This window comes from Papaver somniferum, chromosome 1 (assembly GCF_003573695.1).
Source record: "Papaver somniferum cultivar HN1 chromosome 1, ASM357369v1, whole genome shotgun sequence".
NCBI lineage: Eukaryota > Viridiplantae > Streptophyta > Magnoliopsida > Ranunculales > Papaveraceae > Papaver > Papaver somniferum.
The window spans coordinates 241,345,184-241,370,491 of NC_039358.1; the positions used below are offsets into that span (position 1 = coordinate 241,345,184).

The 25,308-nt window shown below is 36.1% G+C and overlaps 2 protein-coding genes and 1 pseudogene across 2 annotated transcripts; all 3 read right to left on the minus strand.

Annotated features, from left to right (window-relative positions):
• Nucleotides 1–4,461: 4,461 nt before the first annotated feature.
• On the minus strand, nucleotides 4,462–19,095 carry LOC113274623 (annotated as a pseudogene).
• A 1,470-nt stretch (nucleotides 19,096–20,565) lies between these two features.
• On the minus strand, nucleotides 20,566–21,700 carry LOC113274628 (F-box protein At3g07870-like). Its single transcript, XM_026524024.1, has 2 exons — nucleotides 21,670–21,700; nucleotides 20,566–21,431 (listed from the first exon to the last, which is right to left on the minus strand). Exons 1-2 carry the CDS (start codon nucleotides 21,698–21,700, stop codon nucleotides 20,566–20,568), a joined length of 897 nt encoding a protein of 298 aa, XP_026379809.1.
• A 616-nt stretch (nucleotides 21,701–22,316) lies between these two features.
• LOC113321630 (putative receptor-like protein kinase At4g00960) lies at nucleotides 22,317–25,103 on the minus strand. The gene is made up of 7 exons (XM_026569533.1): nucleotides 24,283–25,103; nucleotides 24,011–24,139; nucleotides 23,791–23,918; nucleotides 23,473–23,683; nucleotides 23,106–23,343; nucleotides 22,847–22,997; nucleotides 22,317–22,760 (listed from the first exon to the last, which is right to left on the minus strand). Exons 1-7 carry the CDS (start codon nucleotides 25,100–25,102, stop codon nucleotides 22,401–22,403), a joined length of 2,037 nt encoding a protein of 678 aa, XP_026425318.1. The 5' UTR covers nucleotide 25,103; the 3' UTR covers nucleotides 22,317–22,400.
• Between the last annotated feature and the right edge of the window lie 205 nt (nucleotides 25,104–25,308).

A 25,308-nucleotide genomic window follows, 5' to 3' on the forward strand; every position in this document is an offset into this window, starting at 1 on the left:
TAATTTGTTGATTATCATGACCATTGATATATTTCTGGCATGTTTCGAGATTCTTAAGATTTATTTATTTCAGAAAATATTATTTTTTAAGATTTAGCTATCTTATCATGAACTTTTTATTGGTTTAAATTTAATAACTGTACAAAAAAAAAAACTGGTGGGGCAAGAATCAACCAGAAGCGAGAATTAACGTGGAACTCCGATGAATGAGAACCTTTTAAAAAAACTCGGTTATTATATAGAGAATAGGCTAGGGTTTATTAATTATACCTACAAAAAAAAAACATGGGTTACGGTTATGGATTCAGAGAAACGAAAAGATAAAAAGAAAAGGGTTAGGGTTTACCAAGAGTAAAGATTGTACTTGCAAAATAAAACATGGGTTAGGGTTTATTGATTTTACCTGCAAAACAAAACATGGGTTAGGGTTTATTGATTCAGAGAAACCAAAAGACAAAAAAGAAAAATAAAAAAGAAACTGCTAGGGTTTACCAAGAACAAAGATTGTACCTGTTAAATAAAACTTGAGTTAAGAGAGAATAAAAAAAAAACGTTTTCGAATTAAAATAGTAAACAGATAGAAGATGGTATGCCAAAGAGACGGAGAAAGAGTGGAGAGGTTTTTCTTTGTTTTTTTTTCTTTTTTTTTGTGTGTGATAAATACAATTTTTTTTTTATTTTGTGAAAAAAGCCTTGTTTTTTCCTCCTTCGAGGAAAAGTGGAATGGAGCAATTTTAAGAATGGGTGATGATCACCGTTCAACGTGGGGGCTTGCATGAGTTAGGTTTTTAAAGGAGTTAGATGACTCAACCGTTTTTGAAGGAGGAGGTGGTGTTATGAACGGAGTTAGTAGGAGGATAAAATAAAAATGATAGAATTAGAAATGGAGAGTTATGGTAGCTATTTGATGAGTTAGGATTTAGTGATGATGATGATAATGAAATATACATCTTTATTGAGAGAAATTATGTAGGGAGTTTCTAGACTTATAGAATAAGAAGGAGAGAAGTGTTAAAATTAGAGAAGGTACGTAATGTTCTTGATGATGAATATTGGATGATCATGGTGTTGGTGATATTAGAACAATCTTAGAAAACATAAAGGTAACATTTATAATCAACTCTTATATGTTAATCATTATTGGGTTGTTTTTGAATGTTAGAATAGGTGAAAACCCATCAAGTTCTTATGTTTTGGAACTTATTATTTAATGTGTGTTATTAAGTATCTCTTCCCTCGTTTCTCGCATGTTTTTGATATACTTGAAGTGTAAATTAGTTGTTATACATATACGAGACTTGTAGATGAGTCTCTCAGCTTTCTACAGGGACTGAGTTTGCATGATTTAGGAATTAGATATGAATTTTTGAATTTCACCCGTTATGTCTGAAAATCTGGAAACAGCGGTGACTAAGCGATTAAGTGGACTTCGTTAGGTATGTTCTACTCGAAATTAGCTTCCGGTTATAGCTACAAAGTCATAGAGAACACTGTCATTTTTTAGAGAGCCCTTAGGAGCCTCATTTGGATAAGAATTGATAAGTTGATAGACCACGAAAGTTTGGTGCTTGTGCTGTGTACAAGTACTCTAAATGCCTGTCATGTGTTTGTTTAATTGACTGAGTCAAATCAGTAAGTTAGTGAGTCAAACCTAGTTGACCGTGTTGACTCAGTGAGTCAGCGTGTAAGATGAGATAGATATATGACTCAGACAAGTCGGACCAAGTGGGTAGTGGATCGGGTAAACGGGTCGGTTCGTGGGTTGACCCGATGAGTCAGGAAATGGGTAAAGTCCGGTTTAGCGGGCTTGGCCGGATCAGGTACATGGACTTGGACTTAGGGCCAGATATCCTATTTCGAGTTTTTGGACCACTTAGAGTCCAAATTAGTTTTCGGTTCCTTCTGCAAAGTTGTGGGTTATTCGAGAGCTATCCGATGGCATCCAAATTGGCCCTATTTGAATAAGTAGATATAGTTTTATTCCAAAATTACTTATTACTAAGTTATAGACTAATAAAACTAGAACAGTTTGTTATTTGACTTAACCTATAAGTAGAGACTTGTATGATATTATGTTATGAACCTTGTATGAGTTTATCGGATAAATTCTTAGTGTGCTTGTATGATTAAGAGTTAGTCTTTATTAACAATGACCGATTACAACTTTATATCTTATGAAATGCATGCATATCTTTGTTAGTATATGATACATGTATGCATGTATATATGTGTGTAATACAAACTAGTTTTCTTTTATATTTTGGGATGGGTTTGGATCTTAGGAACAACTAATATCTGTGTTTGGGAGTATTTACTTATTTTCAAAAAGTGATTCTTTTCATTGACTGGAAAAGTGGTTACAATCTTTACTTATTGTTAGCATGAAAGGGAGAAGGTTTCCTTTTGATTGGTGTATGATGTGGTTGCCCAAAAGGTATATCTATATTTATGCGCTAAAGGAGTGAAAATTGCTGCCACTAATAAACTAATAGGTGTGTGACACGTCATTGAATATTATTTTTCCTATTTATTTACGGGCAATGCATCTCTTATACATGGATGTTTACTGTTCGTTTAAATTACTTTCAAAAGCTATTATATTATGTTTTGGTGTTTAAAGAGAATGACTTGATATGTAGAGTGCGCATAGAATGAGGTACTGGTAAGGTACATATCGTTTATGACTTGAGGACGGAAAACCTCACGGTACTTTAATGAACATTGAAGCTTCCACAACAATCATGCCTTGCTACTCCGAAGGAAGACGTCGCTCAACTATTATTTATGTTGTGAATGTGCGCCGGTTTATTGGTTGGTAAAACTTTATATTTTAGTACAATTATTATTATTCTAATATGTTTTATTTGTATTCCGCGTTTTAACGATTTTTAGTAAAACCTGCATTGTTTTTATATCATTTTAGTGATTACTTGAAAGTTAGTTATTATTTCTACTGGGTACCCCTTTTAGAGATGATGTGCTGAGTCAATTCCCACTCTCAATTTTAGAGACAGATCAAGATGTGCATGTGGCGATGAAAGCTTCGAGGAGTGGTTTCGTTAGTTAGTTAGCTTCTGCTATGTTTATTTTGTGTTTATATTCTTTTCGTAAATCAACTCATTATTAAATATGTATCATTTGAGAGGAGTTCTTGTATTTATTTCAGAGAGGGTTTAGATTCGGTTTAAACTTTATTTAGAACTCCTAATTAAATTAATTCTTAAATAGATGTATTAGATTGTTAGTGCCTCATTTTATAGTTAATCTCTTGGATTAGTCAGCTGCTAGCTTAGGGGAGCTACAAATAGGAATCCAGGTTTCACCACCGTTCAACGTGGAAGCTTATTTTATCAAGGCCTTTAATGGGAAAGATGTGCTTTTTCAGTTGCAGTTTTTTTTTTCTCTTTGAAGCATGAGAATTTATTTAACATTAAACAAGACAATTACACGAAGGTATGTTTTGCCGAAAGAGTGATCCATTACAACTTGGTTAATGCAAGATGAGACTATGTGATCCCACACCAAGGTTGAAAGGCTTCCTGGGTGGCTGTAGTCCGCAACAAGGTTCGCCAGTCCGTCTGCAGATTGATGATTACCTTCTCTGTAGATGTGCGCAATGTTGCATTGGGGAATTAGCCCATGATTAGCTTGGTTGCCGAGATCATCCCCGAAATGTATCAAGGCGGCTCAGCATCTGAAGATAGGAATCGAAGCAAGTTTTCCGAGTCGGTTTTATATTGAACTTGTGACCAACTTCGTTCTTTTGTTGTTCTAGACGCTATGAGCATGGCCCAAGATTCAGTGGTCAAGGCAGTGGTCATTCCCAACGGTTTCTATCAGGGTTTTTGCAGATTAATCTCTGCAGATGAAACCTTCTCCAGCTATTCCGGGATGTCCTCTCGCTACGCCATCTGTATTGATCTTGATCCAACCCGAATTAGGTTTTTTCCACCCTACCATGATTGTGGTGGAGACCCGTGTTACATTTCCAGGGTTGATAGAAGCTAGCATTCCAGGTAGCGCGGAAGGAAGGTTCGTTTGTGCCCAAGAGAATTCTAGTTGAAGACATACAGCCATATGTGCTATGTTTCCTAGGTGTGGTTGCTTTTCACCATAAATGAATTCATTCCTAGCTATACATAAGGACCAGAATAGGAAACACAGCGCAGTATTGATAGAACCGTCATTTGAGGGTTTGGAAGGTTTCGAAGATTTTGGGCGGCACTTGGATAATTAGGAAGTCCTGCAATGAGAGTGCTCCATGCGGCTGCAGCAAATTTCAGTTGCAGTTTGTTCTTAACTAAAATTTATTCATCTAAATTGCACAGAAAAATGACAGCTTCTATGAAAAATGATGATAAAATTGAATTTACCGTTAAAACAAGAACCGTCAGAATTCAATTTTGTTTCATATTTATTTTCTATGAATCTTAGATTCTTTAATGAAGTATTCCCGCTGAAAATAAAGTATGAAGTCATATGAACTTACAAATGAAAAAGAAAAGAAGAAGGCAAATGAACAAGATTTGCATTGTCATCGAGGGTGCAGTTCAGTAACTGAAACATCATTTACGCTATACGTTGCTGCATCACTGATTGACTCGTTTTTCGAACTTCCTTGTTCTTCACTGTAGTCTGAATATAAGGTCGACTTGGGTTCCATACGTTTAATACTACCAGCAAAGAAAGCAGGCGCTGAAGGTAAATTGTGACTGATTGAAAAGTAGCTGTTGAGCATTAGGACGACCGTCTGCATTGAGGGTCTATCTTCAACATTTTCTTGAACACATAATAATGCTACGTGGATGCATCTCACCACTTCGTTTTTAGAAAATGTGTCTTTCAGAGTTGGATCTAATATTTTTATTGCAGATCCATAATTCCAATGCCTGCATCAGTTTCTCCATCATTTTATTATCCATTGTGTAAACAAAAGTAGACAAAACTGGATGCAAATAATGTATAACTCATGATACTCACATAGCTTAGGAGGTCCCGAGCAATATCTGATTTATGAAAACTGCTGTTCCTCTGTCCGCGAAGTATCTCTAAAACTAAGACACCAAAACTAAAAACATCTGATTTCACAGAGAATTCACCATGCATTACATACTCAGGAGCCATGTAGCCACTGCGAATACCAACACCAAAACAATATAGGAATATCACAATTTGTTTTTATACAATCAATTAAATGTTTAACGATTCGAAGTTTACACTTACTAAGTTCCAACTATTGTGTTTGTATTATCTTGAATTTGGTGAAGGCCAAAAAGCCTAGCCATGCCAAAATCTGCAATTTTTGGATTCATGTCTGAATCCAATAATATATTGCTAGCTTTAAGATCTCGATGGATAATTTTAAGTCGAGACTCCTCATGGAGATAGACAAGTCCTCTTGCTATCCCTCCTATTAACTTGTATCGTCTTTCCCAATCCAGCTGTGTACAAATTCATCCGGCCAAGAAAATGCTAACTTTTAGACTACCTATGTATCCAACTATGATAGCTGATAGAATAAGAATAAACAGACACAAAATGAGAGGCAAACCGAATAGGATCTGGTCAAGGCTTCCATTTGGCATGAATTCATAGATGAGTAGTTTTTCTTCACCAGCTTGGCTGAAACCAACGAGCTTCACCAGATTTCTGTGCTGAAGTTTAGCTACTAAGGTAACTTCATTCTTGAACTCTTGTTCACCTTGTCCTGAATTTTTTGATAGCCTCTTTACGGCTATTTCTTGCCCGTCTGAAAGTGTACCCTGAGGACATGAAGCGACAATAGAAAAATAAGGTTCTTAGCTATCTAAAAAACTTCAAAAAACAATTACCTTCAGGAATTACATTCTAAAATTCAATTTACATGGATCTGTATAATAACTAGTACCTTGTAAACAGAGCCAAATCCACCTTGTCCGAGTTTATTAGCTTCAGAGAAATTATTTGTTGCAAAATTTATAGTACTGAAGTTGAACTGTAAAGATTCTGGTCCTGGAATCTCATCATCGATATCTTCATGAGGAAAACAACAAGAAGTGCGAAATTATCAAGAGACGTGTATATACATAGGTGTCATGTGACTCATGTTTGAGGGAAAGGTGGTACTTACTGTCAAACTTCTTTCTCTGTGTTTTTTTTTCTCTGGACATATAAGAACCCGAAGGCAATGGTGAAAATTAAAGTACTGTGATAAGCAAAGGAACAACTATACTGATGGTAAGTTTGGATGAGTTACTCTTATTTGCTGCATGTACATTAACATTTCCCAATTAGGAACAGAATTTAAGTATGAATAATTTGAGTTTTCTTATGAGAAGCAGGCAAACAACAATCCTGACTAGCATAAATATACACAGATACATATCATAACAATGAGATCCTGATAGTGTTGCCCGACCTCAAATTTGCTAAGTCTATGAAATTGTAATTGGACGAAGGGAGTCCTTTTTTATAGTGACATGGAAGGTAAAAATGAAATTACCTGTTTCTACTGTTCTAATCTCATTTTTCTTTTAAAATCTCCAAATCTAAACAACACTTCTTCAAATTGAAGCGAAAATAATGAAATAAAATACTCAGTTTTGCTCTAAAATTTCGCTCAAACTTTATTTAGTTTAAAAAATACTGTATTAGGAAAAAGAGAGTTTGGAATAGTCACAAAAAGTCCTGAAAGTTAGCAAAAAATTTTTTTTACAACCATTTCAATTTCTAGATTTTCAAATTCTTCAAATCTAACTCAAAATTCTTCAAACTGGAGCCAAAATCTTTCAATTGCATTATAAAATAACTGTATTTTACTCAAAATTGACTACAATAGCTCTACATGACCAATGAATTTTAAGAAAAGTCAGCAGAGGTACCATTTTCAAAAATGAAGAAGCAAGGGTCTGTGGGTACCCAAAAAATTAAACTCTTCGAGCTTGAAAATTATCTCCGGAACGGATTACAAGGAAATCGAATTGAAGTTGCTTTTAGTATGCATGAATCTTGAATTCATGTTTCTCAAATTTCTTTTGGGCTGAAATGATCGAATGAAGAATATCACATAACAAAGGAGTACTACTTACCATTTGGTTTAGCTGTATTTGTTGATGATGGTGGTGATAAGAGAGGAGTAGGAGAAGGTAATAGATGTGGTGAACGAGTATCATTAGATTGAAAGAAAGGTTTTAATTCAAATCTAAAATAATAGCTAGGTCTTAAAACTCTTCCGCCTTGATTTCAAGCACAACAATTTGGTATTTCAGATAGAGCTCCCACAAGACATCTCTTGCAACTGTTGGCGCAATGAGGAAGTGTGATGGGTTTATGGAAATGAGTTTTGAAAATAGGTTGGTTTAACTGAAAAGTGAGGCTTTGATTAATTTGGAAATGAAAATGTTACAAGGGAATTTTGGTGTAGCTCTTTGGCTCACTCTACTTACAGTAGCAGTCACTTGACTTGCTTACTAACTAGCTCTCACTCTTACTGATACTCACTTGAATTTTCAATGACCACAACAGCCAACATTTGCTTCTATTTATACTACTTCATGACCGACTACTAAGAACACTCTAGACTCGGAAATCTCTAGAGCTAATTGACCGACTACTGAGACCATTCTAGAGAAAGAATTCTCTAGATATACGTGATGGAAAATGTCTTCGAAGACTCTGGAGTGCACACAATGGGCTTGCACTCTTTTTATCTTAGCAGATACGGAAATCTGAAGAGTCTAGATATCTCTAGACTGGGCCTGTCCATGGAGATAAGTCCATGGGAGATTATAGTTAGCTATCCAGATAATTCTAGATTTACCCATCACAAATTATCAAGTGTTTTTAACAGCAACTACTTAAATACACATCTGATGTACACTGTACAAGACCATATACTTTTATATCATAATAATATGTATTTCCAGAAACAAATTTAGTAGAAGTAGAACCATTATTAGACACAGCTTCTCTGGCTAAACGTCTCAAAAAATCACCTAAAGTAGGTCTGAACTGATCTGGATTAGATACATTATTAGGATTCCATAGATAAACTGATGGACTCTCTTGCATTGTATTAAAGTAATACTCATCGGAATACCTTAGCATACACTCATCGTACCAAATAATAGCTTTTCTAGAAATTGGACATCTATCATTTTCTTTTATCTCTTCAGCACCGATTTTAACACAACCTTGGCAGTCTTCTAATGAAATATCACCTCTACACTGAAAAGACCCATAAACAGTATCTGGGGTTTGGCCAATAGTGGCGTTAGAGTATCCATTTTTAATTGAGTTGTTGGCAGAGGATAATGAAGGAAGAAGACGATTGAGGTTAGTTTGAAATGTACTGCCAATAGTGTAATTATCTCCATAACAAAAATGATACCGATATGGGGGTTGTGCAGTTGTGTATTGTATGGTGATCAATAAGTTAATAAGAGAAAACAAAAAGACGAAGAAGACAATTATGGGATTTAAAAAACCCATGTTTTTGTTTCTGATGATCTATGTGTTTTCTGTATTTGTATTCCTAATAATCCCCAACCAGTCTTGAAGGGTGCATGGGCGCTGGTTTTACACGCAAGTCGACGAAGACTAGAGAAATCATTTCTCTCCACAAGTTCGAAGACATTGAGGCCGCCTATGACTATGTCTTAGCAGACTAGTCAATTAGTGCAACGTACTAAGTCTGCACATGAGTCAACCAGAGATTTTCACATGACCAAATCAAGGGGTCCCAAGTCGAGAAAAAACTATCCCAACATAAAGTTTTTCTTTGAATTTATTGGAAGAAAATTTATACGAAGGTGAAATGCTAAATCAAGAAGATCCCACTCAGTGATCTAATTGAGATACCAGTACCAAAAAAATATAAGTGTTCTACATCTGGCAAACTTTTTCAATTTATCGATTTTCTGTAATCACATTTACAAAATTATATCACCCTTATCAATCTTTTATTATGCCACCAAAATAAATATTCACCAGTGAGGCATATTTACAGTCATTTTATAAGCAGATACTCAAGCAGTTTCTCATACACATTAGAAGCATTCAACTGGACAAAATTGAAACCGAGTAAAAGCAGATTTCTATCAAATCCACAAAAAACAGATAAATACAAATAATAATTTCTTATCAAGAACTAGCTTGGAATTGAACTGACCTTTCGCTACCTCAATCAAATTTGAGTTTCGCTAGAAGATTTGAAACCCATCATCACCTCACATCCTTTGTTCTAAATGGCGCTAATTCCTCAGAATATGAGCATTTTCATGGTACACCTTTAAATCGCCATTAATGGCAGGTGCAACAGTGCAAGCCTACGTTCCACTCCTCTGTTGATAAAATACTTTCTGCTGTTTCCAATGATGGCTTAACACTTGTCAGGGTCACAGTGATTTGTACATTTGTGTCTGTAATCAAGCATTACTGAATAATAACCAGACAGATGGAACTGCTGGCCGTTGGATTAGAAAAAAGCGGGGTCGGATTATATGGTGTTTTAAATTCCGGACACGTGTCAGGTGAACGTGGTGGTTTGGAGTTCTGACGGCGGTGTCGTAATCCATAGGTGCCGGAGTAGTGGAGTACCCAATGCTCGTTTAGCCCGCCTATGGGTACCGATCAATTCATTAGCTCGACGCTGCTGTTCGATCAGATGAAGGTTGTCATTCAGCTTGCCAAAGGTGAAAAACAGATTTCAAATGCTTACACTCTCTCACCCTTTCTAAAAGAAGGAAGTATTATCATTTTTTCACCTTGGTCTAAATGAAAAAGTAATAAGGTTTTTTTTTCCAAAAACGGAATATTATAACATAAACTGATACAATATACGAGAATCGTCTAGTAGTAGAAAAACGATGATAAAGCCAAAACAAGGAATGAGGCCCATGGAACTCAATCAAGACGGGTGGGTGATGTTCCACCTGCGCCCACCCGTACAAACGATCGGTTTAAAAAATACACCCATATCCAATCGACCAAATTACGGGCCGGGTGTACACCCGCTAAATTTCGGATTGGCCCCGATAAATCTCGCTGGTATCGGCGTTTTGCTCACCCCTAGTCTTGGTGCATTATTTTCTCATCTATCCATTAAGTACAAAAATAATTATACCTCTTCGTATATGATTAACTGCTGTATAGGGGTGGGGCTTGGGTTGAGCCAACTTACCCAACTCATGCGCAACCCAAGTGTTGGACAGACATGAGTAACGTATTTCAAAATTTTGGGTAAGACTATGCATAAATCTCATAAATCCATAAATTTGAGTTACATTGAAGGTTATATTAAAGTTTAAATCTACTACCTACAAGCCCAAATAACTTCCTAAATTGAAGGTTATATTAAAGTTAAACCTACTACCTACAATCCCAGGTAATTAGGAAAAGAAAGAGAAAAATCCCCCCACCCTGTTGTTGACGAGTTTCGAACTAAGGTCATTGGTATCATTACCCAACGAATTTACCAGTGTATTACAGTGACGTCTGCAATAACAGAAATGTTATTCACCTCCCTATTCTCCACCTTCCTATTCTGTTCCGTCCAAAATAAACTACACATCTGAGATTTGATTCACATTCAGGTTCAGGTGGGGTTCACCATTTCCGAGATATAAGGTTAAAATTGGAGGGAACATAATAGGGAGGTAAATAGCATCACTGAATCTATAATATTAAAAAGACAATTAAAAAGGAAAGTACCAACGGGGGTAGGGGTCCCAAACTGCATTGTGAATGAATTTCAAAAGTTAATTATTTTATGAATAAACTGAATTTGGTTTCATCAAAACTAGTCATAAAAATCCAAGGTGACCAAATTTATGGTACAAAAACCCCACTCAAATGTTGGAATTCATTAAAACTCCATCATAAACTAAATTATACAAAAGCCCCAAAATTTTAAAAACTTGATACAAAAACCCCAAATTTCAAAATTGGTTTCATCAAATTTTATTATGAAACAAAAAATTGGTTTCGTCGAATTCTACGAGGTTTCATCAAATTTTATGATGAAACCAAATTTTGGTTTCATCAAAATTTTATTTTTTGGGGTTTTTGTGTTATTTTTTTTTTGGCGGGTTTTTTGTGGATGGATAGTTACTCCTTTGGGACTATAACTCGCGGACCGTTCAGTCTATCTGGCGAAGAAAAAAACTACTCATCTATGAATACCTACCAAATGCAAGCCTTGACCAATTTATATTCGGTTTGCCTCTCATCCCGTATCTTTTTATACTATTAGCATAATAGGATATAGAGACACTTCTTTTATAGATTAAAATGGTGGCATAAATAAAAGTTTATATTTTGGGTTGGATAAATACAGATCCGATTAAATGCACACAACTGGATCGGGAAAGACGATACAAGATAATAGCTGGGATAGCAAGAGGACTTGTCTATCTCCATGAGGAGTCCCGACTTAATATTATCCATCGACATCTCAAAGCTAGCAATATATTATTAGATATGGACATAAATCCTAAAATTGCAGATTTTGGCATGGCTAGGCTTTTTATGCAGGACCAAACTCAAGAGCGTACAAGCAGAATAGTTGGAACTTAGTAAGTAGAAACTTCCAACTGTTGAACACCTGATTGTTCTTAACTGTATCAAAAATATATTGATATTCCTATATTGTTTGGGTGTTGAGATTTGCAGTGGTTACATGGCTCCAGAGTATATAATGTTATGAATACATCTCATCAAGACTCAGTCAAAGCTCTTCTGCTAACAGCTGCCAAGAGAAAATCACGTATCAATCACTAGCTTGTGTTACTCTACAGATTGATATGGATTTATTGCAAATATATTCTATATAATTTCTAGCTTATGTTACGCCAAAAACATCTCTGTAACCCTTGTAAGAAAGGCATGTTATCTCTATATATTTGTCTACCTTTCCACCAGTTGAAGTGTGGATCAATTCACAAAAATATTGTATTTTGTTTTGGTATCAGCCAGAAAGATCCTAAACCACGTTTTGTTCATTTTTCCGCATCAATGGCAGCACTAGAAACATCCACTCTTCAAGCAATTCATATTAACCATCTGATCAACATCAAACTCAATGATACCAACTATCTTTTATGGAAGACACAATTCAAGCCACTACTGAAGGGCTATCATTTAGAAGGATATGTGGATGGTACTTATGCAAGACCATCACCAACCATACCAAACACACAAGCTAATTTACCACCATTATCAAATTCTTCATATGAGAAGTATGAACAACAGGATCAGATCCTACTAGGCTGGCTGCTTTCATCCCTCAAAGAAGAAGTATTAGGTCGTGTATCTGGTTTAACAACTTCAAAAGAAGTCTGGGATGCACTTGAAAAAAGATATGCACCCAATACAAGGGAACATCAGATGAATCTAAGAAGGCAACTAATGAGTTTGCGCAAAGGTAACATCTCCATGTATGATTATTTTGCAAACTCTAAACAATTATTTGATTCCCTTACAACATCAGGGAATGCACTTTCTGAAGATGATATGCATCAATCAATCTTGAGTGGGTTGGATCAAGCATATGATTCAATTGTCACATCGCTGAGCACTGTCGAAAAGATAGATATGGATGCATTTTATGCACATCTGATCGTATATGATATGAGACTTGAGCAACAACTAGCTTCTATTCAGAAACCAATAGCAAATATTGCCTATTCATCTACTGCACAACCATATCAAAAACAAGAGCAAGGAAGGTTTCCCCAGAATCGATCTCAACAAGGTTTTCGTCAGCAAAATCAACACAATCGACAGCCTAAAAGAGATCAAGGACAAGGTCCTTGTCGGATTTGCAATCGCAAAAACCATAATGCAAGTTTTTGCTGGTTTCGCAAAGATAAAAATGCACCACAAAGAGGAGAACCAGCTGTATATCTTGCTTTACCTGGTAGTCCTGTTGATAACAATTGGGTGACTGACACAGGAGCAACTCATCACTTAACTGCAAATCTCAACAATCTGAACATCAGGCATGAATATGATGGAACTGAACAAGTTCGTGTAGGAAATGGCTATGTTCTACACATTGAAAATTTTGGTAATGCTTCTTTTACCCATAATAATCGATCCTTTCATCTCAAAAATATACTTCATGTGCCTGACATAAAAGCAAATCTCCTTTCTGTTTCAAAGTTCTGCAAAGATAATAATGCATATTTTGAATTTCACTCCAATTTCTTTGATGTAAAGTATCTCAAAACCAGGACAACACTGTTCCAAGGCAGGAGTAAGAATGGGCTCTACATGTTTGATGATGTTCGAGAGATTACCAATACAACTCCAGCTGCTCTAGTAACCAACACTATTTCACTGTGGCATCAGCGTCTAGGACACCCAATGCTCCGTACTGTTTTCCGAGTCATTAAACATTTTTCCCTTCCGGTTTCCAATAAGAAGTTTGAGTTCTTTCATTCTTGTCATGTGAGCAAGAGTCATAAACTTCCCTTTCCAAATAGTAGTACTGTAATCGATAATCCATTGAGCTTACTTGTGTCTGATTTATGGACATCTCCTTACTTATCTAGAAATGGATATCGATATTATCTTCTGCTTATGGATGTTTTCTCACATTACACATGGATCTAACCACTAGTTCGTAAATCAGATGCATTTCCTGTGTTCATTCAATTCAAAAAACTCATTGAGAATCAAACTGATCTCAAGATTAAAATTTTTCAGTCAGACAATGGGGGAGAGTTTAAAAAGTTCACTGCCTTTCTAAATAGCTCAGTAGTTATACATAGATTTTCATGTCCTCCTACATCAGCTCAAAACGGTCTTGCAGAACATAGAATTAGACACATAACAGAGTCAGGCTTAGCACTTCTTTTTCATGCCTCAATGCCAAAATCCTACTGGTTTGAAGCTTTCACAACTGCATGTTACCTCATCAATAGACTCCCAGCTTCAAAAAATGAGTCTAAATCTCCTTTAGAGTTATTGTTCAACAAGACTCCTGACTGCTCCTCTCTTAGAGTTTTTGAATGTTTATGCTATCCATGTCTTAGACCATATGTCTCAAACAAACTCCAACCAAGATCTTTACCATTTGTTTTTATAGGGTACAGTAGTGCTCACAAAGGTTATTTATGCTTACATGTTTCAACCAACATGCTATATATCTCTCGACATGTCAAATTTGTGGAAACAAGCTTCCCATTTGCTGCCAGGCAACAGGTAATTCTCCTAACTTCACACAGAAATCACTCACTACAAAGCTCTTAAGCTCATATGTTTTATCAGTTCCATCTTATAGTGCATCACTTGAACCTGTCCAACCAGCATCACCATCCATTGAAGCTGAAGCTTTAATTGATCAACCGTTGTCCTCTAGTCTGCCAGAAGTATCATCTCCAGTCATTGATCAACCCACAGACAATACTACAGTTGGTACTTCATCAATAGCACCTGATAGCACTGTTTCTCAAGCTCAACCACAAATTCAGCACCATCATATGGTCACACGATCTCGAAATGACATTAGAAAGCCTGTAAACAAGTTGTGTCTGCAAGCAACTAAATATCCACTAGAGAAAACACATATTACTGCTCCAACATCTTATATTGAAGCATCAAAATATCCAACATGGAGACCACCCATGGATGATGAAATTAATGCTCACATTCGCAATGAAACTTGGAGTTATGTTCCATATGAGGAATGGATGAATCTAATTGGATCAAAATGGATGTTTCATGTCAAAGAAAGAGCTGATGGGTCAATTGACAGACGCAAAGCCATATTGGTAGCACAAGGATATAATAAGCGTGAGGGACTTGATTACTATGAAACATTTAGCCCAGTGATAAAGCCTAGCACGATAAGGCTTGTTCTCTCAATTGTTGTGTTTCAAAATTGGACGATGAAGCAATTAGATGTCCAAAATGCATTTCTGCATGGTGAGTTAACTGAAGCCGTATATATAAAGCAACCACTAGAGTATGTCAATCCTGACTATCCTAATCATGTATGTAAGCTCAACAAATCGATTTATGGGTTGAAACAAGCTCCAAGAACTTGGTTTTCCAAATTAAGTAATTTTCTCATTGCACTGGGATTCAAGGGTTCTATTTCTGACAGTTCTCTTTTTATACAACAAGCATTAGAAGGAGTTACATATGTCCTCATCTACGTTTATGACATCATCATCACAGGTTCAAACTCTACTCTTATCACCAATCTTGTTACTAATCTGAGCTCTGCCTTTGCAGTAAAGGATTTGGGAAACCTAAGTTACTTCTTAGGCATAGAAGTAATCCACCAAGACACTTCAGTGATACTCAGTCAGCAGAAGTATATAGTTGATCTACTCAAACGAACAAAAATGGATGTTGCTAAACCAGTCTCTACACCTCTTCCAGTAAATGCCAATATCAGTAAACACGGAAGTGTGAATTTGAAGACCCTACTCTGTATCGTAGTGTCTGTAGAGCTTTAAAATATCTTCATCTCACCATACCAGACATTGCGGTAGCAGTCAACAAAGTCTGCCAGTATATGCATAATCCTTTTGTTGAGCATTGGGTTCTAGTTAAGAGAATCCTACGATATCTCAAACATACAGTGCATTATGGTTTAGTTTTCCGTCCTTCAGTGGATACAACACTTCATTCCTACCCAGACTCTGATTGGGCTGACAGTTTAGATAATAGAAGATCAACAAGTGGCTACGTTATTTACTTTGGCAGTAGTGGAGTGCACGCAAGTAAAAAATGGTCTCTAAATCCAGTACTGAGGATGAATACAGAGGCATAGCCATAGGTACATCAGAATTGATATGGCTTCAGTCACTATTGCATGAATTGGGCATTGCAGTACAAGTTCCAACATTGTGGTGTGACAATCTGGGTGCGACTTATCTGACAGCAAATCCAGTCTTTCACGCACGAATGAAACACATTGAAATTGATTACCATTTTGTACGAGAAAGAGGTGCAAACAAAACACTACTGGTAAAGTTGATTTCCTCAAAAGATCAGCTAGCTGACATTTTTACAAAGGGTCTTGCTTCTGTAAGATTTGAGTTTCTCAGAGACAAGTTGAGCATTCGGCCAGTCATGCACAACTTGAGGGGGGATGTTAGGAATACATCTCATCAAGACTCAGTCAAAGCTCTTCTGGTAACAACTGCCAAGAGAAAATCACGTATCAATCACTATCTTGTGTTACGCTACAGATTGATATGGATTTATTGCAAATATATTCTCTATAATTGCTAGCTTATGTTACGCCAAAAACATCTCTGTAACCCTTGTAAGAAAGGCATGTAATCTCTATATATTTGTCTACCTTTCCACCAGTTGAAGTGTGGATCAATTCACCAAAATATTGTATTCTGTTTTATAATGCATGGTCATTTCTCAGTGAAATCAGACGTTTTTAGTTTCGGTGTCTTAGTTTTAGAGATACTTTCTGGACAGAAGAAAAGCAGTTTTCATCAATCAGATATTTCCCAAGACCTTCTAAGCTATGTGAGTATCCGTATTATCTTCTGTTAGTCCAGTCTATTTTTGTTTACGCGATGGATAATAAAGTGCGGGAGAAAATGATGCAGGTATGGAGACATTGGAACAATGGATCTGCCATAGAAATATTAGATCCAACATTGAAAAACACATGTTCTAGAAACGAAGTAATGAGATGCATCCAAGTTGCTTTATTATGTGTTCAAGAAAATGCTGCAGATAGACCCACAATGCCCACAGTTGTCCAAATGCTCAACAGCTACTCTGCGACTGATCCAGCTTTACCTTTGGCACCTGCGTTTTTTGTTGGTAGTACTACACATATGGAGCTCAACTCGACCTTAGGATGCAGTGAAGTAGCAAGGGGGAGCATGAATGAAGTTATAATTAGTGAACCAGACCCTAGATGAAGATACACCACTACATTCCATAGCATATGATGTTATTGTTTTCTAAAATGTCATGGAATTTACAGTCAGTAAATTAGACTTATTTTTAGTTTGTGTTTGGAAACTGTATGTGCTGTAATTAGGACTAGCTATTCCGGCCTAGTATATGAATATATCTTGGCTAAAGTCTTGAGAAATTTTGGAAAAATCCACTTATGGTTATCATTTCCTGAATTCCATTCAGCAAACTATGTGCACCACTGGCGGTACTTTTGAGCATCAGATTATTTAGAGGTTTGATTAAAACACAGGAATTAGCGCCTTTCTGAGAAAGGAAAGTGAAATAATGATGAAGATCAGTTCTTGATTGAAATTAAGATTACCGTTCTAAAGAATTATAATACTCCCTAAGTTTTAGGAAAAAATATATAAATGAAAAAATCACATTTCCTGAAATAAAAGTTGTATCTTTTGAAAAAGAATAGACTTTTTATCATCAAAATTCAGATGAATCCAATAAGCTGCACTAGAATATTTTGATAGCCTCTTCACGGCTATTTCTCGCCTGTCTGAAAGTGTACCCTGAAGACATCAGATGGTACAAGAAAAAAATTGTATTAGCTTGTAAACAGAGCCAAAGTGTCCAGAATTATTTAATCGGCTATTTTATGGGTTCATTACCTTGTAAACAGAGCCAATTCCTCCTTCTCCTAGTTTATTATCTTCAGAGAAATTGTTTCTTGCAGCACTTATTGTACTGAAGTTGAACTGCAAAGATTCTATTGTACTTGGAGGCTCATCTTCCACATCTTCATGACCAAAACGACAAAAAGTGTGAATCCATTACGCAAGAGATGACATGTAGATATGTCTAGATATCATGTTTGAGGGATAGGTACTTACTTATTTGTGCTTTTTTTCTTCGTAAACAGAAGAACCAGAAGGCAATCGCCGAAAGTACTGTGATAACCGAAGGAACGACTATACCGATGGTAGCTTTGGATGAGTTATTCCTATTTGCTGCAAAGAATATAAAAACATAATTCAACTTGCTTTTAGTATACATGACTTTCGGAATCAATATTTACAATTACTTTTGCTTCCAAGTGTGGTTCTGGCCATAATAAAAAGTACCCCTTACCATTTGGCAGAGTTGTATTCGTTGACGATGGCGGTAATACCAGAGGAGTAGGAGAAGATAATGGAGGTATTGCGGAAGTAATAGTAGATTCATAAAAAGGATACAATTCATATCTAAGCATACAACTAGGACCAATAACTCTTGCACCTTGTCTCCAATCACAACAACGTGGTAACACATCCATGACTCCAAATAGACATAGACTAGAACTACTTGAAGGTATGTCTGCAGTACACTGTACTAATCCATATAATTTTGAACGGTTAGTAATATTTTTTTTCCTCTGTAGCAAAATTAGTATAAAACCCACTAGACCCAGCTTTACCTACTAAACCAACCAAGAAATCATTTAAAATCGGTTTAAACTGAGACGGATTAGAAATATTATTTCTGTTTGCCATCCAATAATATGGATTCTCTTGAATTATAGTAAAGTAATTTTGATCTGAATACCTTAGCATACATGTATCGTACCAAACAATTGCTTGTTTAAAATTTAGACATTTATCAAATTCTTTGTTCACTTGAGTAACATATTGAACACAGCCTTGACAAGCATCTAATGTAACATCACCTCTACACTGTATAGACCCATAAACAGTATCCGGGCTTTGACCAACGGTGGCGTTATAGTATCTATCTTGTATGATTGAAGGAAAAAGAGTCTTGAGATTAGATTGAAATGTACTTCCATCTGTGAAATTTGCTCCTGAACATATATGATTAAAATAAGTTTGTGCAGTTGTGTATTGTATGGTGATCAGTAGGTTAGAAAAACAAAACATGCAGTTAAAGAAGATCGAAACTAGATTAAAGCAACCCATGTTTTTGTTTGGTAATCATTTTTTTTTCTTCCTTTTGGAATAATTTTGGGTTACCCGAACCGCAATCTTCAAGGGTACACATGGGCTGTTGGTATGTATTCAAAGTCTATCACGAAGACTAGACAAACCAGTTTTATGTTTCACTAGACTAGTCAAATAAGTATTGAAAAGAAAATTTGTGTAAAGGTTACAAAAAAAGAAGGTGAGATGCATATTCAGAGCCTAGTTTAATTGGGGGCCCCAAAAAACAGTCAAGGGCCTTACCCATTTTATTTGCACCTACGGGTGTATTAAAATTTTGTGAAAATATTATTTTACCCTCTACTAAAAATAAATCTTAAAAACCTATTAACCCTTAATCCTAAGCCCCAATTCATTTCTAGTACTAAAAAAAAATCACTCCCTCCCCTCTCACCCTCTCGACTCTTCTCTTCTCCTCCATTAACGACTACAAGGAAAAAAAATTCACCCGAAAAATTTCAGTTACAGTAAAAGGGTCGTCAATTCGACAAGCCTAAACCATAACGATTTTTCATATGCATGTAGAAACCATAAAAAATTGTTAGGGTATATGATGATCAAGATAACGACCATATTTCTGGTTTTCATGTTTTTTACCCTAAATTAGAGTCGTTAACATAATATAGAAACATATGATGATCCTCTATGAACAACCCTTTTTTAAACGTCAACGACCCAAAGTGAAAAATCTGTCCCGAAAATTTTCAGAGTCGTCTTGATATAGACACACAAAATAACGACTCCTTTACGTCCCATGCTAAGAGTCGTCAGGGTATATCATATTACCCTAGCGTTTTTTCATAACCTGGAAAAGTTGCAGATTTGAGTCGTCATTTTTGGTGTCAATACATTGACGACTTTCTAGAGTCGTTGGGGTATACATCCCTCGACATTGACGACTCTTTCTCTGTGTTGTGACATACATCCAATTCATGGGAGAATTTAAGATAATCTTACCATCAACACCAAATCAGCGGCATCTTCCACCCAAGTTGATACGTTAAGTTGACTTAGACTTGGACTTCACTATGAGGCAGTGCATTTGGAATTATCTTAAAAATTCAGTATCTACTTTGATAAAAAGTGAAAATAGAAAAACAGTTTCACACTTTAAAACAATGGTTAAAACAGTGATTTTATATCAATGAAGAACTGACCTTTTGTTACTCCAATCAAACTTAAGTCGGAAAGATTAATTTGAGTGTTTTTAAAAATTTTGATAATGATAAAAATGAATTGGTTCAATAACCCGGCTCCGGATCCTCTGTACACAAAACTCACCTGTGCCCCAGTTCCATCCTATTATTAGAAAGTGCCAAGACTCCGAGTTACAGTTTAAGATAGCTTACAAATTCAGTAGGAGCCAGAAACAACAATTTTCTGTTAAATGCATATCATATTAAATCTTGAATGAACACTGATTACTTAATGGGTCAAAAAAACAAAAAAAAAAGGTATAGAATGCAAATTAACATAGAAAAGTAGAAGATTAAAGAACAAGATTGTATTCTTTACTTTCTCAAAAATAGAAAAAGATAAAAAAGATTTTGTACTCTACAAATGTAGTGCCACTTAATGCAAATATTGGCGGTGGACAAAAGCTTAAGAACAAGAAGTACACAACAACCAAAACTGAAAACTTTCAACAGACTAACTAGATAATTTAAGCAACGACACAAGAATAATTCCACTGTTTTGCTCTTACTTATTGATTATCTTAATTATGTGGTGAACTTCCATCATTCTCCAAGCATTCTCCTAGCTCTTTCAAAGACACAAGTGTGTTCAGATGAGGAATTATTTCAGGGCACTTGCCACCAGTATTTCGGTGGTAGGTATGTGAAGATTTGCTTAGAGTTGAAGTGTTAGGGTCATAACAGTAGACATAGATGGGTTCTGACTTATTGGATGAATATTCTGTGATCAATAGAAGAAGTTCATTGCTCTCCGTAATTGCGAATGGAATGTACCACCTTGTGTATACAGTTGGTATACTGAACTCCTTATTCCAACTCCACATATTGTTGTAGTACTCTTGTACGACAACTGTGGGATGTAGTGCTCTTGTATCATTAATAACCGCTTTCTTGAATGCCCATATATCTAACCGGCGTTCATAATCACAGGTACAACGAGAAACAACACACAAATTCCCTCCCAACAACGCAAGATTTGTCAGAGCATGATAATATTCCCAAGGGGGCGATGGGACGGATTTAAACTTCTCATCTTCCAAGTCGAAAGCCACATTCTGATTCTCCCATGCTTTGATGGATTCCAACCAATGAATAGCTCCATTAGCAAAGATGCCTCCATTACAAAAGATACTTGAACTCTGCAATAAGTAAGGGCGTTTATCTTTGATGATTCTCCAACCAACGCCACTGCCAAGAGTATATGCATAGATTGTCTTCAAGTTGCAGTCGATTCGAACAACCTTATACTCATTGCTGGAGTGAAGGTAACCAAATCCAAATTTTAGAACTTTCCGTTTCACATCTATTGCTCCGTCGACTCTTTGTAAAAAAACGTACTCACCGGTTATAGGATTGCAAATAATAAAGTCCTCATAATGATCTGCTGCTGTGTTTAGTGATAGAAAACAAACTAAACCATTGCATGAACCAACAATGTGTTGGTTGAATATTAGTGCTTGTATGCTTTATCTTTCTTTTGAGTTGTCTAAATGGTTTGTAAGTGTCTCGCCGGAGTCGTACTTCTCTAGATTATCTCCATGGAGGCGAAGACGATCTGTATAGCAGAGGTTTTGTAGTTCTCCTCGTAAATGGAAAAGCAGACCGACTTTACTTTTATCGATTACCGTTCTCCAAGTTTTGCATACCCGTCTGCATTGTACAGTGGATAGAGAAGTCAACCGAGAAAATATGGTTTCTAAGATTTCTATAGGGAGACTTTCCATTAAGATTATCTCCTCCTCTCTTCATAAATATTAAGGGTTTATTTTAGGGTTTAGAAGAAAATCATCGATTACGGTAATCCAGATTTTATAGACTAACTCTTCCGTATCCGGTGCCGACGAGTCATGCTATCGTGCACTCGAGTGCAAAATACCAAAATAAGTAGACACTTTTAAGCGGTCAACTTTTTAATCTATTTATATGCTTTTTACACCCTCCATTTTCACAGACCTTACACAAATACCCTCCGGGGATCGTTATGTCCAAAAACCCGGGAAAGGTGAAGTGTTGAGTGAACTTTGATAGGTGAAGAGGTAGAAGATTGAAGGGAAACAGATTTTCCCCAGTTCTTAAGACTTTGGCCCCAACTAATACACTAGGCGCCAATTTTCCAATCCGCAGCTAAAGATATATAGCTTACAGATTAATCTAACAGAAGTCTAATTCTCTGTAAATTGCATATCATTTAATTATAAGCAGTATTGTGAGAATTGAATCTCCGATTCTTGAATGAAAAATGATGAAAAATATTTAGGTAATGCCAAAAAAAAAAAAAAGAATAACCTGTAGACTATATATAGAGTGCCCACTAAGATTAAAAAAAAAGAAAAAAAAGACATGTAGTGGTGTATAATCATCGAGGGTCTAGTTCTGAAATTGTAACTCCATTCACGCTCCCTGCCCCTACTTCGCTGGTCACCGACTCATTCTTCGAGCTTCCTTGTTCTTCGCTGTAGCCTAAGTTCGACTGGGGCTCCATATTTACGGTACTCCCAATAAAAAACGCAGGCGATAAAGGTAAAGCAGGATCAGTCGCAGAGTAGCTGTTGAGCATATGGATAACTGTGGGCATTGTGGGTCTATCTGCAATATTTTCTTGAACACATAATAATGCAACATGGATGCATCTCACCACTTCATTTCTAGAATATGTGTCTTTCAATGTTGGATCTAATATTTCTATAGCTGATCCGTCATTCCAATGTCTCCATACCTGCATCATCAGTTTCTCTTCCTTTCTATCATCCATTCCGTAAATAAGAGTAGATTAGACCCAAAGACGATATTATGGATACTCACATAGCTTAAAAGGTCTTGAGCAACATCTGATTGATAAAAACTGCTGTTCTTGTGTCCAGAAAGTATCTCTAATATTAAGACACCAAAACTAAAAACGTCTGATTTCACTGAGAAATGACCATGCATTATATACTCTGGAGCCATATAGCCACTGCAAATCCAAACAACCGAACAAAATAGAAATATCAAGATTTTTTTTGATACGGTTATGATCAACTAGACATTAAAAATTTCGCCGTCAATACTTAGCCATACTTACTATGTTCCAACAATTTTGCTTGTACGCTCTTGAGTTTGGTCATGCACAAAAAGCCTAGCCATGCCGAAATCTGCAATTTTAGGATTCATGTCCATGTCTAATAATATATTGCTAGCTTTCAGATCCCGATGGATAATTTTAAGTCGAGACTCCTCATGGAGATAGACAAGTCCTCTTGATATCCCTGCTATTATCTTGAATCTTCTTTCCCAATCCAGTTGAGTGCATTTAGTCGGATCTACACAATTATCCGGCAAACCCAAAACAAAACCTTTTAGACCACCATTCAAATCTAAAATAAGTATTTATATATCTAACTATGCCAGCTGATAGAATGAGAATAAGCAGATAGAGAACGGGTACAAACCGAACAGAAATTGGTCAAGGCTTGCATTTGGCATGTATTCATAGATGAGTAGTTTTTCTTCACCAGCTAAGCTGAAACCTACAAGGTTCACAAGATTTCTGTGTTGAAGTTTAGCTACTAATGTAACTTCATTCTTGAATTCGTGGTCACCTTGACCAGAATATTTCGATAGCCTCTTCACGGCTATATCTCGCCCGTCTGGAAGTGTCCCCTGAGGACATCAAACCATAAAAAAAAGCAAAAATGTTCAAGAAACAGTCAGCTTCTCGGAGTTTAATTCGAAGTTTCAATATGCACGCGTTTTGTAGGTTCTATTACCTTGTAAACAGAACCAAATCCGCCTTCTCCAAGTTTATTAGCTTCCGAGAAATTGTCTGTTGCAGCACTTATTGTACTGAAGTTGAACTGCAAAGATTCTGCTGTAACTGGAGTCTCATCATCCACATCTTCAAGACCAAAACAACAAAATGTGTGAACCCATTAAGCAAGCTTAGAGAAACATATGCCTGGATGTCATGTTTGAAGGATAGGTACTTACAGTTATACTTCTTTTTCTGGGTTCTCTTTCTTCGGAAACAGAAGAACCCGGAGGCAATGGCAAAAACTAGTGCGACAACCGAAGGAACCACTATACTGATAGTAAGTTTGGATGAGTTATTCTTATTTGCTGCAAAAATATAAGAACATAATTCAACTTTCGGTTTTGGAGCAACATAATTCAACTTGCTTTCAGCATACATGGATTTTGGAGGTACTGGGCAGGAATGATAAATGATTAGTAATATCACATAACAAAAGAGTACTACTTACCATTTGCTACAGTTGTATTCGTTGACGACGGTAATTTCAGAGGAGTAGGAGAAGATAATGGAGGTGTTGAAGAAGTAATAGTAGATTCATAAAAAGAATATAATTCATATCTAAGCATACAACTAGGACCAATAACTCTTGCACCTTCTTTCCCATCACAACAACCTGGTAACACATCCATAGCTCTAAATAGACATCGACTACAACTACTTGAAGGGATATCTGCAGTACACTGTACTAATCCATATAATTTTGTACGATTTGTAATATCTTTATCTGCAGTAGCAAAATTAGTATAAAACCCACTGGACCCAGCTTCACCAAATAAACCAGTCAATAAATCATTTAAAATCGGTTTAAACTGAGACGGATTAGGAACATTATTTCTATTCACAAGATAATATCTTGGACCCTCTAGCATAATAGTAAAGTAATCTTGATCTGAGTACCTTAACATACATGTATCATACCAAACAATTGCTTGTTTCGAATTTGGACAGTTATCAAATTCTTTGTTCACTTGAGTAATCATTTGAACACAATTTTGACAAGCATCTAATGTAACATCACCTCTACACTGTATAGACCCGTAAACAGTATCCGGGCTTTGGCCAACGGTGGCGTTATAGTATCTATTTTGGATGATTGAAGGAAACAGAATGTTGAGATTAGATTGGAATTTACTTCCATTGGTGTAATTTGCTCCTAAGCATAAATGATTAAAATATTCTTGTGCAGTTGTGTACCGTATGGTGATTAGTAAGTTAGAAAAACAAAACAAGCAGATGAAGAAGATCGAAACTAGATTAAAGCAGCCCATGTTTTTGTTTCTGAAAAAAAATTATTTTTGGTTACCAGAACCAAAATCTTCAAGGGTACATATGGGCTGTTGGTTTGCACTCAAAAGTCTATGACGAAGACAAGAAAAACCATTTCCAAGAATCTTCCTGTGTATCAATATGTTTCAGTAGACTAGTCAAATAAAGGCAACAGACTAGTCATAAAAACAGATTTGTGTATTGAAAA